Here is an 18,552-nt window from a genome sequence, read left to right on the forward strand (position 1 = left end):
TGATCTCTCTCTGTCGAATAAATAAAATCTTTAAAAAAAAAAAATTAAACTACAAGAATTAATAGTATGCAAGTAAACCTGAGTTATTATAATCTTAGCCCTGCTAGACTAGAAATAATTCTCAATTCAGAACTACAGTCCCCCCAGATAGCTTGTGTTCACTCACAAAAGCGAACTGGAACCATTCTTAGAATCCAATTTCACTCTATTTGTCACCTTCAGCCACTGTCTTGTTCCACACTTTAGACTAAACTCAGGATCCCCTTCCTCTTTCCCACCCCTAAAACCAATATGGTATGCTTCAAAATTCTGCCCTAAAAACCATTTGCTGCTTTGAGATCATGACGAACTCTAACTATCCAGAGGCAAGTACTTTTTTACAATGCTCATGAAAAATTATTCTCATACTGCAAAGAACTCCAAGAGAAACAAGCTGAATTAAATATTTTCCCTAGGTTTAATCGTATCTGATTGCCAACACATCACGTTGGACCCCCCCAAACAGAATACTCCATTTGTATGGTTTAACCTCACTTCTCAGAATGGGGCTTATCCAGACCATCCGTTCCTTGGTAGTGGAGGGGCCTGCAGCTACATGGAGTAATGGACGCCAGCAAGAATGCAGAGAAAGGGTGCCCATGCCATCTCTATCACCCTGACCCCAAATACATTTAGAAGTGAGCTCCATGCCCAACATGGGGCTTGAACTCCCAACTGAGACCAAAACACGTGATCTACTGACTGAACCACCCAGGAGTTCCCCTTGCTCCCCCACCCACCAAATACATTCTTGATCCCTATGTGTTCACCATCACTTGGATTACTGGTACCTTTGCTTCTAACCCAACTTCTTCCACTGTTCGAATGACCTTCTCATTAAATGCTTCAAAGAACAAAGATTCCCACCCATATTAAGCTGCTCAAAGCACAAACCAATTTGCAATACATACTGTACATCACTAAGGACCTCTTAGATTCCCATCTAGTCCAACAACTCTTTTTGGGTCCAACTTCATTTATGACAAATACTTGTATGAGTAATTCTGTCTCCAAAAGGCATCTCCACATTAGCACTGGACAGCAAACCAAAAAATAAAAAATAAAAAATAAAAATTACACCTTACAATTCTTCAGGCAAGAACACAACTTTATTTTCACCTATAATAATAAACCACAATTGACAACAACAAAGGAGACTGTGCAGTTCAACTTTTTATTTTAATAAAATCAGAATATGCACAGCACATGCAGTGCTAGCATCTAAACTAATACAGTAAGCAATTACTAAAGCTACAGTGACTTGAAGTTCAATCTTTACATTCAGCAAGTTTAAATCCATTCTTATGTGATTTTTGAAACCTTATTAACTGAAAATATTGCTTGCTGATAAAACTTGCTCAAACGCTACCGCTGAATGTACAAGTCACTGAATATGCCAATACAACAAAGATAACCACATGTTTGAGGATTGCAATGTGCCAGACATTCACAGAAAAAAAAAAATACACACAACTAAACAAAACTCACGCAACAAACATCTGAGAATCTGGACACTTCTTATCAGTGTTTTGAAGTGTATCATTAATATCTTAAGACAAGTGTATCAAAACCTTGGCATGATTTAGTTTCAAGTCGCCAATTTTGTTTTTACTAACATCAGAAAGTTATGGCTACACTGCCAATGCCGGGTCTGCTTAATTTGACTTAAGAGTTTAATATGACTTAACATTAAAAGCTCACACTACCCCGAAATATATAATTTCACGCATACGGTGACATTCAACATTCAAGTGCCAGTGTTTTTGTACTGTCTTTTGGTCAAGTTTCTTTAAACTTTCAAAGAATCACTTTTAGGCTTACAAAAATAAATATTTGTCAAAATGTTCAATAAATATTACATAAAACTAGCAGCAAAAAGTATCTAGAAATCTGTCGTGTGCAAATAGTTTTCTTCCCGACTATTATTCCCGTGGTCCCAAATAAATTTTAGAATCTAGTCCCATCCCCTTCCTAGACAAGCTGCGTTCAACAATCTCCAAGAGACAAAATAAGATTGGAAGTTTAAGGACACGCACACAAGACATATATATAAAATTCTCTGAATGTGCAATAAAAGAAGTACTTTGTAAAAAGTTATGGGCAAAATGTACAAGGGCCTAAACCTAGACTAATTGAAATAGCACCATAACAAATGACCTCAATACTGTCAAGTGCACCTACTTAATAAAAGTTTTAGAACAAGGCACAATACACTTGAAAATCTATTGCACTTTAGGAAATTTTTGCCGTCTTCCTATGCCACTGTAAAAAGATTGAGCGTTTTGATCACCGCATTCTGGCCACAAAATTAGCACAGAATTCAAAGTGGCAGAGGCATTTTAGTGGTGGACAATGCTCATCTTTGGCCAGATTTAGCATAAACAGACTATAAATACAATGGAAACCTATGCAACTAAAACTGACTACAACTGCACTGTAGAGCAGAATCGACACCTTGTGCAGTTATGTACATATTTCCAACCTGTGTGATCTCAAAAGATTTCAGTTTGTTACTCTTCTGGAGCCATTTTTACAAAGTCTATATAGTAAGCCAGTTTAACATCTCAACGCAGCTTGAACAGAGTAATGTGAATCGGCATTTAAAATAAAGCCTGCTGCATTAATTCTTCCTGTTCATACCCTCTTGACCAAAAAACATCAACACTAGCATGCGTTATTAGACCAAAAATCACCCAGGGCCCCGAGGAGGGCTGGTCATTGCTGTGGTCAGCCATTCTACCATTTCAATTTCATTTATGGCAGGCATTTAAAAAGTCTAAGTAGATGAATTCTCCTAAAAACCTATTTCAAGTTATCAGACCTTTAAACTTTCCCTGTAATAATATGCCCACATTTGGCTAGCTCATAGTTAATGATCTGCCTAAACGTTGAAAGAGGAATTGCTGTATTTACTTGCATTAACTTTGAAAACAGTGCTTTGAATGTATGCATGTATTCATACATCACCTCATCATGACTGGAATGGCTTGTTTTAAAGACTATCAGGTTCTAAATACCTATCCAGGATAGAGTGAGCAAATCAGAACTTTAACTTAATACAGTTTGCCACATTAGAAACTAATTCCATTATTATGCTTCAAGACGTTTGTTGTTTTCCCCCAATCTGCAAGTATCAAAAAGCCCTAATGCAGGCTACCGCATAAGTTTTTTCCTTATAATATTTATGGATGAATCGATGATTCCTGTTAAGTTGTATCACACCTGTGTGCCAAGGTTTGATTTTAGCCCAAGTTCAGTAAATTTATTTTGTCAAAACAATTGATATCTTGAGCATTACTGAGCCAACAGGACATCAAAATAAAAAGTTGTCTAAAGTTAAAGGCACAGTACATTAACAAACAAATGATCCTCAGTCACAAAATTATAAATGCAGTTTGGGATGGGGGTTGGCGGGAGGGGAGTTAATCCAAACTACAGCAATGAAGTCTTCGAACCACCTTCTGAACAGGGCTGCTGATTGTTCCTTTCAATTCTTCATGTGACCTTGAGCTCCCTTAAAAAAAAAATTTCAGTGGAGAATCACAGCTGGTAATGTACTGCGAGTTCTTGAAGCTACACAAGGTATAGTCTGGCTAAGTTACATGTGGTTTCCATATTAGCTTGTTTGGCAGGGTGACCTACTGCAAAGCAGGTTCAGTTACCCCACCAGTCAACCCCCTGGGAGTTATAATTTCCTCCATATCCATCACTGTTGTAAAAGCCTCCATAGCCACCTAATGAGAGATTTAAAAAAAGAAAGAGACAAATTAATTAAGTCAGCCACCGTTAAATCTTTCCCTTCTTTAAATACTTTGATGTCACATTACTAAAAGCAATCTACAGGGCAGAACTTCCCCCAGTGTTTTTAATTGTGCTCTGAAAAAGAGGACTACAAGGAAGAACCCCTTCCCAAAGAAGGTTAAAAAGTCACATTTACCTCCACCAAACCCTCTGCTGCTGCCGTGGCCACCGCCTCCACTGCGGCTGCTGCTTGCGCGGCTGCTGCTGAAGCTGGAACTGCTGGCACCGCTGCTTTGTCGATAGTCTCGGGCACCAAATCCTCCACTGAATCTGCTACTGCAACGACAAGGTGTGTTGGTGGTTCTCGGGAAGATGCAATTCCACCAAATAATCAGGTTCTTGTTAACACTTTCCCGTGGTCAATTTCTGACTTTGCAATACCAAAGTTTCCCTATCCAGCCCTCTTTTCCCGAACAGTGATCGTAAACGCTGTAGCGGCGAATGACTGGCTTTAACTCAGTGTCATCTCTTCTAATACCCCTCACCAGAAGGATCCAGGCAACCTAAGAAATATGAAGCCCACTCAACTGAACAGTGGAAGAGTGAACTGTGGACAGGGCACCATCCCTCTTTATGCACCACCCATACGCCTTACCTCTTCGATCGTCCACGACTGCTTCCCTTGTAGTGGTGTTCATAAGCCATGTTTTCTAACCAAGATGGCACTTCTTGTTTAGCTTCAACAAGAAGATCCAACAAATCCTTGGTAATGTTTATATTCCTCTCATTAAAGAACGAGGTGGCAAGGCCTAAACCAGTTCCAAAAAGTACATAAATTAAGGTCATCCACTGAAGCATAGTATTCTTTCTTTCCTATACAGCATCTTAAGTAGAATACCATGCAAAGACAGAACAAGTCATTTGTATTGCGGAGACAGATTTTAACCACATTTCCTAGAGAGTTCTTGGCCGCACATATCCCACTGAAAAACCACAGCAGACCATCAGTAACTGAACACTTACCAAGGTTCCCTACACGTCCTGTACGGCCAATGCGATGTACGTATTCCTCGATATCACTTGGCAAGTCAAAATTGATAACATGTTTCACATTTGAAATATCCAGTCCTCTTGCTGCTACCTGGAAAATAACTTTTGTTATATATGGCGCACTTCAAGCCAAACACTGAACATGCTGAACTTGAAAATAAGAACGGTCTTATACATACTGCTGTAGCCACTAGAATTGGGCTTTTTCCTGAGCGGAACTGGTGAAGGGCCTCTTCTCTATCTCTCTGAGATCGGTCTCCATGGATACTGGTACAAGCATATCCTTCATGGTACAAGAAATCTTCCAGAGAATCTGCACCCTTTTTGGTCTCCACGAACACTAAGGTCAGTGAATCCTTGCCTGATTGTGAAAAATTACCAGGTTTTTGTCACTAACAGTGACTTAGTTCTCTTTACATTTAGTAAACATGCAAAGACAGGCAAATTAAAAACAGACTTTTAACCAATGTTCTGTATGGGGAGGAAAAGCAGTAAAGGCAATCCAAATGGACTCTCATCACCTAAGCCACCAACGTGATGCTAACACTGTCATTTTACCTGTTGCATTTAGGAGATCAAGCAAAAATGACCGTTTGTCGGACTCTTCCACCCAAACGACTTTCTGTGTAATATTCTCAGAGGTAGAGCCAACTCTTCCTACAGCTAAAAAGATATACTCATCCAAGAAATCACGGGCCAGCATCTGAAAGAAAAAAAAAAATGTTTATTATCTACTGAGATTCCCAAGTAGTACAAATTCCCAAGTAGTAAAAGCGGCAGCATCAAACAATACCTGTATTTCCTTAGGGAAAGTAGCACTAAACATCATAGTGTGGCGGACACCCTTTGGTGGCATAGTATCTTGTTCAACTATCCTACGTATCTGAGGTTCAAAACCCATATCCAACATCCTATCAGCTTCATCTAACACCAAGTATCTGCCAAAAAAAAAATTCAGTTTAGAATTTGAAAAAAGACAGTTTTAGTATAGCTGCTATCATAATAGTTTGATATAAATTCCTCACACTGCATGATCTGACACGTGTACATGAGACCAAGCCCAGGATTTGTACCATCATTCACAAGCATACAGCAAAACTAGCTCTTACTACTTTTCACTCTCTCCCAATCTAGTTATTCTCAGCCTCTACTAAAAAAAGGTCCTTGATTTTTCAACATTAAAATTACAAACAGCCAACTTCTTATAAAAGTTAGAGGACTAAAAACCATTTCTCAATCTTACAATGTCAACAATTACTACTTATTACTTCTACAAAACAAGTGGCCCATAATTTAAAAAATTATTACATCTTATGCACTTAAAAATCAACATACTTGCAAAAGTCTAATCCAATCTTTCCTCTTTCCATCATATCCACTAGACGACCTGGAGTAGCTACTAACAAGTGGCATCCACGCTCTAAGTCTCGGATCTGTTGACCAATATCAGCACCACCATAAACCACGCAAGGTCGAACTCTGGATCGGTATGAAAACTGTAAGCAAAGAAATTTTATCAACTTCAAGGCGAACACTTTTACATGGTCTTAAAACATTAGAATCAACAGGAAAGCCAATAATCCCTCAAATGCATACTTACTTTCCTGGCTTCCTCATATATCTGTACTGCCAATTCTCTAGTTGGTGCTAATACCAAGGAGATTGGGTATTGCTTGCGACGCCCATACCTTCCATTTTCCTAAGAAATAATTTAAGTTAAACTCTTAACGTCCTTTTTGAAGACCCTTTACAACATAATTCCCTTCAGTAATTTATAGATTACACTTGAAAATTCTTTTTCATTCAGTAATTTGGAGTAAGTAGGAAGTTTTTTATAAAGAGCTCTCATACAGAAAGTTCTCTCAACATCTACCTATAAAAGTTCTAACAGTAATGTCCCATTGGGGCTGCCTTCTGCTCAGGTCATGATCCTGGGTCCTAGAATCGAGCCCTGGGTAGGGCTCAGTGGTGAGCCTGCTTCTCCTCCTCCCCAGCTTGTGCTCTCTAGCGGTCTCTCAAATAAATAAAATCTTAAAAAACAGTAATGATATTGTCCCATTTAGGGGCACCTGGCTGGCTCGGTAGAGCACACAATTCTTGACCTCAGGGTGGTGAGTTCAAGCCCCACACTGGGCAGAGCTTACTTTAAAATAAAGTCCCATTTAATAAATACTTACCTTCATGGCCCTCAAAGCCTCTCCTGGACCATCTGCATAAATCTGACTCAAGATGGGTAAGAGAAACGCTGCGGTTTTTCCAGACCCTGTTTAAGGGAAAGCATATTCTGATTCAACCACAGAAAAACCTGATTTTTTAAAATATTGGTCCCTGAGTTTAAGTGCCCTATTACTAGTTAATTAGTAGTTTTACTTTATGCCCAAAGAAATTTTCTAAAAATTAACACCTAAGTTAAAAATACCAAGAAGTGACTTCTTTGAGCCATCTGTAACAGGAGTCAGCAAAAGACCCAGCCTATCTTTGTAAATAAAGTTTTACTAGAACACAGCCATGCCAAATTTACATACCGTCTATAAGTGCTTTCGCACTACATAGCAAAAATGAGTTGATTGGCAATGAAGACCATGTGGCCCATAAAACCAAAAATGTTTATTTTGTTCCCTTACTGAGAAAGTACACCACAAACATAAATAACAAAGTAGTATTCACTTCTTTGTACTTGTGTGTGTAAAGAGAACAGCAATTTTCACTCAGAAGTGATGTCAATTTTAATTTCTAACACTTCCTTATAGGTACTATAGATATTGATGGTATATAAAGGATGACATTCTCACTCTTCTATAGCGAAGAAAAAATACCAAAGGATTAATATATTTTTAATGGGCGGGGGATTTGCCACCCTCTTTCATATTGGTCAAACTCACCAATATAACAAAGCTTGTACTCAATTCAGAGGCTCTACCCCCATTCCCAAAAGATGGGAGGTGCTCCTTTGCCATGAAGCCACTTCCCCTTGGCCATATTCCTATGGATCACAGACTATTTTAATCTTGTCCTCCTTATTCCACATATTAATGTTACAGTGCTCATTTCCCACCAATGCATGGGACAATAATCTATTCCTCTTGGAGCAGTATAGGCCTGAGGACTTTCTACAGGCCCTAAGGTGAACACTGGAGATAACAAAATCCAAAGATCTAAAACAAATACACCAGCCGGCTACTGCACACCTGTGTCAAAGTATACTGATGAGTCCCAGTATACATCTGGGACTCAAGCTTCCCCATGAAACTTCTATACCCCATTGTGGTTTTTTGGTACTAGTTTCGTAAGAGCAAACCCAGTTACAGTATTCTTGATAATTTTTTACTTTTATCAAGTAAACTTACCTGTTTGAGCACAAGCCATCAAGTCTCTTTTCTCTTTGATAATAGGAATAGCATGCTTTTGCACTGGAGTTGGGCGAGTATAACGAGTAAGCTCAATGTTTCCCATAATAATTTCTCCCATCTCAACATCACTGAACTGTCAAAGAAATTCAATAGAGTTAAATAGCTAGAAATGCTATCTGGAGCCATTTTTGCTTTACATTAAATCGGGGGTGGGAGGGAACCCTAATAGCTAATTTGTACTATACAGCTGCTTTACGTGAAACGACATTACATTTTGAGAAAAATCAACTCCAGGTTTAATATACATTGGAGAAATCTGGGTTCTTCCTACATTTGACCCATTTTCTATTTCCAATTATTAGTAATGGAGACACTGAACTCAATCTTTCCACAAACCAAAGAGGCGGGTTTTTAATGTAACTAAAAACTTCCTAAAGTAGGTACAATAGGCATTTGCTTTTAGGAAGCCCACCTCATTTTGACGTGCTGTGAAAAAGTTTACACTTCCCTCTGTGTCTTAAAAGGTCAAACACAAATACTTACACTTTCAATATGTGGAGGACAGTTGTTGCCTGTTGCCTCAACTGGAATGTCGTCATATTTCTCAAAGTTAATCCCAGTGTTTCCTCCAGAAAAGAGTTCCCTGAAATCAAAAGATTGGAAGTCTACTTGTTATCCTAGCTAATGTGGCTTTATCACAATTAACACACATTTCAAAAACTTACTGTTCCAAGCGTTCACTTGGTGGGAGTGGTTTTGACCAATCATCTTCATCTGATTTGTCACACCAACGACTATTTCCACCACGTTCAAATTTGCCAAAACCACTTCTGTCACCACGGCTGCCGATACCATCATAGTCACTCCGTCCACGATCGTCAAACCTGAACAGCATAAGCAACTAATCAGAATCGTATCATTTAACCACTATCAAATTCCTAGAACTAGTCTAGAATCATACCTAGCGAGAAACTGAACTCCTCATTATGCGAACTTCAAGGATGTCAATTTTGCTTACTCTTAACTTGACAAATAAGGCCTTTAAACTAATCAGATTGTGTCATTTACATACATTAAATATGTATCCTTCTTGAGTTCTGTAATATTATACAGCCTACACAGGCCTCATACATGCTGAAATTAAGAACCGAGTCTTAAATATTTGGTATCAGCACATAACTTATACTTTTATTTAAACTTCTCATCCAAATATATTTTAATGGTAGGAAAAAGAAAATAGCATACCAAATCTCAATTGTCCCAGTTATAGTAGGATGTCACTTATAAGGACAATCAATTCACCTGTGTGACAGACTTTGGATAAAAGGTAGAAAATAATCCTTACCTGAATTAAGATGTTTTTAGTTTTAGGCCTGTTTGCGAAAAATCAGGACACACAGGACTAACCACAGCTATTAGGCGCATGAGGTCAGTTCACCACTTGTGTAATCAAAAATATAAGGTGTTTAAAAATTGTCATATAGAATATCCACAAAAAAATCTCAACCATATTAGGCCATTCACTAGACAAACTTTACTCCTTTACATATAAATAAAACTAAAGAAATATAAAAGTAATTGATTTCAGTATGTCCAGGGGCACATTCTTATTCTCATCCAGTTTCTATACAACAAGTTCAATTTAGTTAAGACCTCTTACATTTAGAAAAATAAGATTACACAAACTTAATGCTTAACATCCAAATAGGTGCTCTATTAGGGGAAAAAAAAACATGCTTAATGATCAGAGTACAAGAATGAGTACTTATCAAATTAAAGACCAATTCTTGAATTGCATACACATAAGAAGATCAGTAAAAAATCACTTACCTTCCCCTTGATCCACTTCCACGATCACTAAAGAAACTAGATTTCCCTCTGGAATCACTACGAGATCCAAAACTGCTGTATGCATCCTTATCTTTACTAGAACTCCACCCTGAACTGTCTTTGTCGTAGAATCCTTCAATACAAAAAAAAGAGGCAAACCCATTTTATTAAACAGAAATTTACAATACCTAGGTCTCTGAATTCAAAGCCCTCTAACTTTATCTCTGTGAACTGGAAGGACAATGGAAATATTCCTATCATGGTACTAGAAGTGAACCAAGATTCAGAGCTGGTTTATAATTGGCACACAAAATTTTTTAATATTTTTAATACTACACAACACTGTGCACTAAATCAAGCAGTTTGACAGTCTAAAAAGTGTTCTAAATGAATAAAATACCACCGCTAAAAAGGTCAATTGCATTGCCTATAAACAATTGTTGTATGACCAGCACAGGCACAATTTAATTTCCATTTTATACGTGTGAACCCAGTTTACTAGAATAGTTGCCTTTGTTTCAATGTTTCCTAGAGGTGCTCTTTATTTAAGACATTCCTAAAGGTGTCAGATTATTTAATACATTATTTCCCAGATTCAATAGTAAAAAGTAGAACAATGCTCTGTTCACATGAAATGCATACTATCAGACAAGAATCAAGAATACCTAGAAAAAAGGAAAATCCTCATCCCTGCACACTGTTGGTGTGGACAAATTCTTAGGTACAACTATAAACATTCAATAACAGAGAATGAGAGAGGTATAAATTAGCCCAACAGGCAGAGGCTTTAAAGACAAGCAGTAGAGGATTTAAACTAGTTTCAGCAGCACTTTATTAAATAGAGATCATTTACAAGTTACTTTCCTTCAGACTGGTGCCTCTACCATTAGAAAGCCAGGTGATCAACAGACTTAACTAGCAATAAAGAATTTTACATTTCTAATATCTCTTCCAATTCTAAAACCTCTATACTACCTCCTTCCTTTGATCTCTGTCACTGGGATGAAGAGGGAAAAGCACTGAATATACACGAGGCCAATTCGAACTAGAACACTCTTAAGAATGAGAGAACCCACGACAATAAAGACAATGTACAGTAACTAGAACAATGATATGCTAACTAAGAGATTATAATATGGATTTTATATCCATGTATTGCAGGGACAGTGCAGCTAATAAAGACTGCACATGCATATGGAAGAATGACAGTAAACCACAGGTTTCTGTGGACTTCACTCTTCTGATTCCGCCTTCATCATCTTCCTTCTTCTTAACCTTTAGTTTTCCAAACCTTCACTCTTCCTCTGAATCTCAGATCACCTATTTTTATGGAATATACAGACCCAGACAACTGTCCCATAATGAAGTATCAGTCTATCTCTGTATTAACAAACACAATCAGAAAAGACCAGGTGTTGTTGACACATTAGACAAAACCTTTCAAAGGAAGCAGTTAAGGGCAAGGAGATGAATGAGATCAGAGGATCACTCCCAACTTACTGCAAGCATGCCCAGGGCTATGATCTGTTTATAATCTGTTACCTATTCTGCAATAGCCCATCTATCTTTTTTGACAGCTCTGCAAAACAGAAATAACTGGGTTATCACTATGCAATTTGTTTTACATAGTAGGGTGCCTACTCACCCTTTTCGAATTGAAATCATGATGTGAATGATTACAAACACAAATCACAAAGTACAACACTAGTAAGGTTGTACAAAACCATGTCCTTGGCCACAGAAGAGTATGACATAAGAAATAAAGAATTTTCCACTGCATGATTTAGATGAGTTTTCCCAAAGAGTGTTAAGTCCTAATATCTGAACCAAGCACCATGTTTACGGACTTCCCAAAGTGCCTCATTTTTCCCTAGGCTCCGACTTCTTAAAAACAAGAATTAGGTCTACCCAAGTTGCTCAACTTACCTTTAGTAGCTTCTCTGTTCCTTAAGTGAGGAGGAATATAGCGTCCCTCTAAAAGAAAGAATATAAATTTAAATGCCAAAACTTCAAGTTAAAGCTTTTTACGAAAATTTGTGCAACTAAAAAATGGTCCTGGAACTAATTTTTTTAGTATCCAGCTACCCAGTCTCTGATTTAGAAATTGAGAGGGGAGAAAATGAATCTGCTTTTACTTTAAATGCATACTGCTTTTTAAGAACTTTAAGGGGGGGGGGGGGAGTTTGGTAAATAAAAATTTGACTTGCAACCTAATCACTGAAATCCAAAAATAAACATAATTTGTCTCTAGTGGTTAACATAACACAACTTTTTTTAAGGGCCTGCTATTATTTCAGAGAAAGATCATAAACAGACACAGTTAACAACATGTAAGTATTACAACCTCACAGACTACTATGTAATAAATCATGCAATTAGACACTAAAATATTTTTATTTCCATCCTGGTTAAAGTCCCAAAAAATGGACGATATACGTTAAGGAAAAACAGCAAAGGCAGAAAGGATTTCAAGAACTGGAGTTTTAACTTAGGGCTTGCTAAGCCTACAGTCAACTTGTTCTGTCGGCAGGCAAGAATACAGCCTAGACAAGAGAGGAGAAGGAAAAGCAAATAATGTATACCTACCAGGTAAAGCAAAATCAACCTGCTTTATTTCTAAAGAACCTGCAACTTCCCTTTCTACTTTTGGGTTGAATTAAATATTAAGTATCTCTATTAGGTAGGATGATCAACTCTCTAAAGATCTTTACCTTGGCAAATAAAGTAGAATATAAAAAATACCAAGTAACTTTGTCCTCAGCAAGGCCCTTCTTGCCTAAAAATGAGGCCACGTCCTTTACCACCTAACATAGTGCTTGAAAAAAAAAAAAAAATAATAATAATGCTTTCACACCCTACAGCCTATACTCCTTTCCCCCCTCCTTTTTGGGGGCAGGGGAGTTAATAGGAAGAGACCTGACCAGAAGGAACTTGAAGCTGTCCGAGTGCCAAATAATAAACCAGTAATAAGCCACCTACACCTTAATACTAATCTGTAACAAGTCTCAAAAAAGGAAAAACAAAAACTCTGAAAAAATGAAATAAAGCTTTTACATCTAATTTTTTTTCAAACAAATGATGCAATTTAGCATTTAAAATCCTAACCACCGGGGCGCCTGGGTGGCTCAGTGGGTTAAAGCCGCTGCCTTCGGCTCAGGTCATGATCCCAGGGTCCTGGGATCGAGCCCCACATCGGGCTCTCTGCTCAGCGGGAAGCCTCCTTCCCTTCCTTTCTCTCTGCCTGCCTCTCTGCCTACTTGTGATCTGTCAAATAAATAAATAAAATCTTTAAAAAAAAAAAAAATCCTAACCACCACTCAAGATTCTTATAGCCTGTTAAGTCTCACGTTCTCCACAGGAAACGGTTAACTGTAGCTGATAAATGTGAATATTCCCTTTACCGAATTTAATTCTGGTAAATAGGGATAAACACATTCCCACCACCTCTAAGCTTGGCTCAAGATTCATAATGAACACAATCAAACACTTCCAAGGATAGTGTGTGTTCTACCAAGTTCTTTTTCTAATGACTTTTTACTAAAGAAAATGAGTCCCTTTTATTACCAAAAGGCCACAATGTTATGATTATTAATTACACTACATAATTCTATGAACACTGACTATGTAATTCTTTCCACAGCAAAAAGTGGAGGGGACATTCTTAAGCTTTAAGTAAGTCCAAGGAAACATTAAGTTATTAATCCTCTAATATTCAAGAAATTCATAAAACAGTTTACTTACTGCTTGCTGTACTTCCTCCACTCTGATTATCGGAAGAGTTCAGGTCTAGGCCAGCAAACTAGGAAAAGAGAGTTGAATGGTTAGCAGCCCGTATGTTAAACTATTACACGAAGAAAACACTAGTCCTGCCCCCAGCACTAAGCAGCACTAGCTGCCCGGCCTGCTTCGTGCGGCTGATGGGAAGCTCTTAATGAGAATATGAACTAAGAATGTGCTTTGAAGACTGTAAAATTCTAAGCAAACCCAAAATAACACTGTTTATACTACAGAAAACAGCGCACTAGGAGGCTGGTGTTAACCGGTACAAACTGGATCCAAACTTAAGTCATTCAATTAAAAATGGATTTCTCCCTAACATCTCCCACAGTAAAAGCCCCCAGAAATTATTTTAAATTGTCAAATAGACAATGGATTCATCTTTACTCCAATCATATTTGACAAATGTTTCCAATGCCACCAACTTCCTACTTGAAATTATTTTAAGCCTACAGAGCACACCTGAAAAATAAACTAAAATTTTAACTATTTCTTAGTTCTTTTATCCCTAAATGTTGCACAATTGTTTTTAATTAGGGTAGCACTCCTGGGTGGCTCAGTGGTTTGTCGGGTGTCTGCCTTCCCTTCCGCTCAGGTCATGATTCCGTGGTCCTGCCACAGAGCTCCTCACTGGGCTCCCTGCTGGGCCAGAAGCCAGCTTCTCCCTCTCCCACCCCTCCTGCTTGTGTTCCCTCTCACTGTCCCTCTGCACCCCCCCCCAAAAAAATTCTTAAAAAAACAAAATAAACAAAAAAACAGAAACTCTGAGGTACGTTCTACCTATTTATTTTCCCATTTTCAAGATCTAGATTAAGTTCAGAAGACTTTGAACATAAATAGCACAAGTGACATTCAACACTTTTTTTTAAGAGAACACATTTCACTACATTTAATCTCCACTTCTACTCATCCCCTTACACTGAAGGCAAAACCTCAACATTCTACAAAAGACCTGCTGTTTTCTCATTCTTTTACGACTCAACAGAAACTACATGCAAGCAAGGGCGGGGGGGAACAGGACTACATGTGTCTAAAGGAACAGCTTAATTTAAGAAAGCCACAAAAGACCAAATCACACAATACTGATACCACCTGTCTGCAAATGTGACGTTAGTCTTCTGTTAAAAGTTCCAGATGGATACTGTCAAATTGCAAGCATTATCAATGGAGTCATTGAAAATTGGAAGATTATTTTTTAAGATTTTATTTATTTGACAGATACAGAGAGAGATCACGAGTGGGGGGGCTCCCTGATGAGCAGAGTGCAAGACCCTGAGATCACAACCTGAGCAAAGGCAGATACTAAATCTTAAAAAGAAACTAAGTATGGTAAGACTTTTAGGCACCTGGCTTCCATAGTTTGCATCAGCAAAAACGCTAACATGCTTTCTGTTAACAGATACCTTAAAGTCCAAAAGAAGAGAAAGTCTTTTTGCACTTGTGTTACAAGTTTTAATTTTACACTGAGCAACAGGAACAGAAAGTCCTTTTGCACCTGTGTTACAAGTTTTGTTCATTTTACACTGGGCAACAGGAGCGATAAAGATCACGTTAAAGACTACTACAAACTCTCAGGATTACACTGCTTCATTCCTGCCTCTAATCTTTTTAAAAGGGCACCACCGTTATAGAAAATGTTAAAATTGGGGATAGCCTGTGCTCTTGACAAGATATTCTATGTGCTTCACTCAACAAAGGACGTTGTCAGCAATTTGGAGAATGTAATTGATTCATTAAAGGGGGGAAAATGCTCCCAAACAGCATTAAATCTCTAAAAATATTACACAGGACTACGTTAAAACCTACTATCAATTTGTGTCACTAAACTTCGTTTCAGGATTTCTCTGGCGTCCGTAGGTAAACAGTTTACTTAAAGGATCCAAACATCCCACCTAAAAGCTTATCGGAAACACGGTGCTTCTGTTGCAGAGGGATGCAGACTTCCTGCCACCAAAGCCCATAACCCCTCCTCCTCGCTCAGATCACACGTCCTCCTCTAATCTATCCCCAAAGCCTTAGAAAAGGAGATTCCGGTTAAGATGATAGACCCGGAGATCTGACCTATTTCACAATTTCACTGCACAGGCAGCAACAAGTCAACAACAAAGTGTTTATTTCCCTCAAGCTACATTCCGGGTATTTTTCCTCCGGCGATTCCTGGATCAAACGTCACTAACACGGGAATGGTCATACAACCCGTGGTACCACCCAAAACAATGCCCGGCCCTCGCTAAATTGCCACGCACAGACTATCTGGAGCGAGTAAGAAAAAGGGGCCACTCCAGGTCCCTAACCTCCCTGAGGTCTCCCCGCCGTGTTCAATCTCTATCTAGAGCCCAGCGCCACCGCGCATGCAGGGACCCATTACTCCCTCCCCTTCCCCCCACTCCTCCCCGAATCTTCTGCGTCACAAAACTTTCCACTCCGGAAACGCGGCCTCAGCGGCCGCGGCACCCTCCATCCGATGGCCCCTGCGGAAACCTGGCTGAAGCGAAAAAGCCTGAGGAAGGAAGCCCGGGAGGAACAAGATGTCCATTCCATCCTCCTTTCCAGGCCCCTCGCCTGCCCGCTGCCCGCTCTCCCGCTAGTGGGCCCCAGCACCGCCCAGCCCCACACAAAGAAGGCCGCCGCCATTACCCCGAGCGAAGGCCACCCCCCGCGCCGCCCCCTCCCACATTCCAGGGCTTCGTCCCTCCTGCTCTCACACTCACACACAAATGCCGCTGCGCGGGTGCGCGCGCGCACACACCCCAACGCCGCCGCGTCTCTGGGACAGGAATCCAGGCCGCGCGCGCAGAGTCAAAAGCCTTAGAGGCTAAAGGGGTCCCCAATCGCACACTGCCGCGCCGCGCACCACCCCCCCCCCACCACCCACGGGTCACTAACCAGTCGGGGTTCGCGCGTGCGCGTCCCCGTGAAGGCGCTCGCACCCCCTCCCCCTCCTCCCGCCTGCGCACGCACACACAAAAGCCGCCATTGTGCTCGGCCGGGGGACAATACCGCGGGCCAAGCCGGGGCCCCGGCCCGAGCGACGGCCATAACCAGCATTCCTGCCCGCTCCCCCTTCTTTCACAGCCCCGAAGCACGGACACTGGCCAGCTCGAGGCACCCAGGAAATGGGAACTAAGAGTGCCAGTTAGCGCTGCGCCATAAGCCAAGTCAGGTCAGCAACCATCCCGGCAGACTCCTTGCAGCTCACCTGCTGGTCCAGCCCGAGCGCATTTTCCACCGCCACATGACTCATCCCTGAAGAGTACCGAGAACTCGGGAGTCTTCCTCTGCTGAGCGACTGTGTTTGATTCACCGCGAAGGCCCTCTCACGGGAGAACTGCGGCTCTGGAGCTCACGGCGCGGCCACGGATCTAATATACTCACTCGAAAGGCTGTACGTCAGCACGTAAGACGTAGGCCCTCCCTCTCACACCCGCACTCCTCCTGCCGCTGTGACTTCTGCCTAGCTACTGCGAGCTCGTTTAGTCCAAACCTCGCGTGATTTTCTAATCAGTCCCGTCCCTGGCTTGGCGTCCTACCTTGGACCTCCGAGCGCCAAATGCTGTCCTAGTTCGCTTGAGCTTCGGTTGCCCTGTTCTCCGCTAATACCCTAGCTTGTCTTTGAGTTTTTGAAATCTCGCGATAACTCGTGTCCCGTTTTCCGCCTCCGAGGAGGACTTTAAAATTTAACCTAGGCCTCTTCTTTTTCTCCCTATGCTCTCAGGTTTTTTCTATTCTTTTCAGCCGAGTACTCGTTCTTGTTTCTGTCAGTCCTCCGACTTGGGAATGTCGGTAGATTTCTTCGAACTAACCAGCCCTTGTTCTTCCGCGGGCAGCCTCTCCGAAAACGGAGTTAGGCAGAAAGAAGCCCGAAGCCGGGAGGACGGCGGGTCACGTGACCGCAGGTGTTTATCGCGGTGGCCATTTTGTGGAGCTGGAAACCTTGGCCTTAATTGAGTACTCGGAGGGCAGGGGGTTGGGGGAAGAGGGGACAGGAGAGGGAAGAGAGGCAGAGGAGGGAAGAAGGGGAAGAGGAGGAGGGGGAAAAGGAGGAGGAAGAAGGGAGGAATGGTGACCGGGGAGGGGTGGGTAGCGGAGGGGATCTGGGGACAAGTGCTGGTGGCCGGACACTTTAACTGTGCGGTTGCCTAGGCGGCGGGGGTGCCGCCTAGAAACGCAATAACCCCCTTCTGTTTCATCCCGCGACGCGAGCGCGCTAATGCGCGCGCCCCCGCCCCCCGCGGTGAGGAAACAATGAGACCATCAGGCTCTGAAGCTGAGCCGGTGTTTGTGGATCCTCCCGGGACCCCGGCCCTCCGTGGAAGCAAAGACTACATTAGGCCCTTAGTTTCCTCCCTCGGGGCGCTCAGCGACTCAGGGCCGGTGGCCTCCGGTGGCTCTGCTGCTTCTCTCAAAGCTAGGGAACCCTGGGGCTTGCGAACGGCTCTCCTAGAGAGTCCGCAGTGTTTGCCGCTGGGCGCAGTCCGGGCCTGCCGAAGACAGTGCTACGGCGTTATCGGCTTGGGGTGGGGGTGACCCTCAGGCCACTGCAGTGGATGAGGAGTGAGAGGAAATGGGTTTCTGCCGTTGGAAGAACCCCTACTTGTGGCCCCCTCCGAAGCAGGCCACCCCTAGGTTCTTGCTTCCGTGCCACAGGCCCTTAAATAGAAGAAAATGTATTGACTGGTAGATGTCTGGTTTTAAGCGAGCAGCCGCGCAAACGTCCTTATAAACGCTTCCCCCCGCCCGTCTAACCTTCAGACTAACAGAATTA

At 41.3% G+C, this 18,552-nt stretch overlaps 1 protein-coding gene across 2 annotated transcripts; it reads right to left on the reverse strand.

Annotated features, from left to right (window-relative positions):
* Positions 1-1,194: 1,194 nt before the first annotated feature.
* DDX3X (DEAD-box helicase 3 X-linked) lies at positions 1,195-17,813 on the reverse strand. 2 transcript variants are annotated; one of them, XM_047715384.1, is made up of 17 exons: positions 16,987-17,813; positions 13,752-13,809; positions 11,937-11,984; positions 10,011-10,143; positions 8,906-9,064; positions 8,724-8,823; positions 8,178-8,313; positions 7,008-7,093; positions 6,431-6,529; positions 6,166-6,326; positions 5,624-5,768; positions 5,389-5,533; positions 5,010-5,191; positions 4,804-4,921; positions 4,436-4,589; positions 3,977-4,113; positions 1,195-3,773 (listed from the first exon to the last, which is right to left on the reverse strand). In XM_047715384.1, exons 1-17 carry the CDS (start codon positions 17,029-17,031, stop codon positions 3,694-3,696), a joined length of 1,986 nt encoding a protein of 661 aa, XP_047571340.1. In that variant the 5' UTR covers positions 17,032-17,813; the 3' UTR covers positions 1,195-3,693. The 2 variants fall into 2 exon arrangements, with proteins under 2 accessions (XP_047571340.1, XP_047571339.1); XM_047715383.1 differs by having other exon boundaries at positions 3,977-4,116.
* Positions 17,814-18,552: the final 739 nt, after the last annotated feature.

Source organism: Lutra lutra, chromosome X, assembly GCF_902655055.1.
Source record: "Lutra lutra chromosome X, mLutLut1.2, whole genome shotgun sequence".
Classification (NCBI taxonomy): domain Eukaryota; kingdom Metazoa; phylum Chordata; class Mammalia; order Carnivora; family Mustelidae; genus Lutra; species Lutra lutra.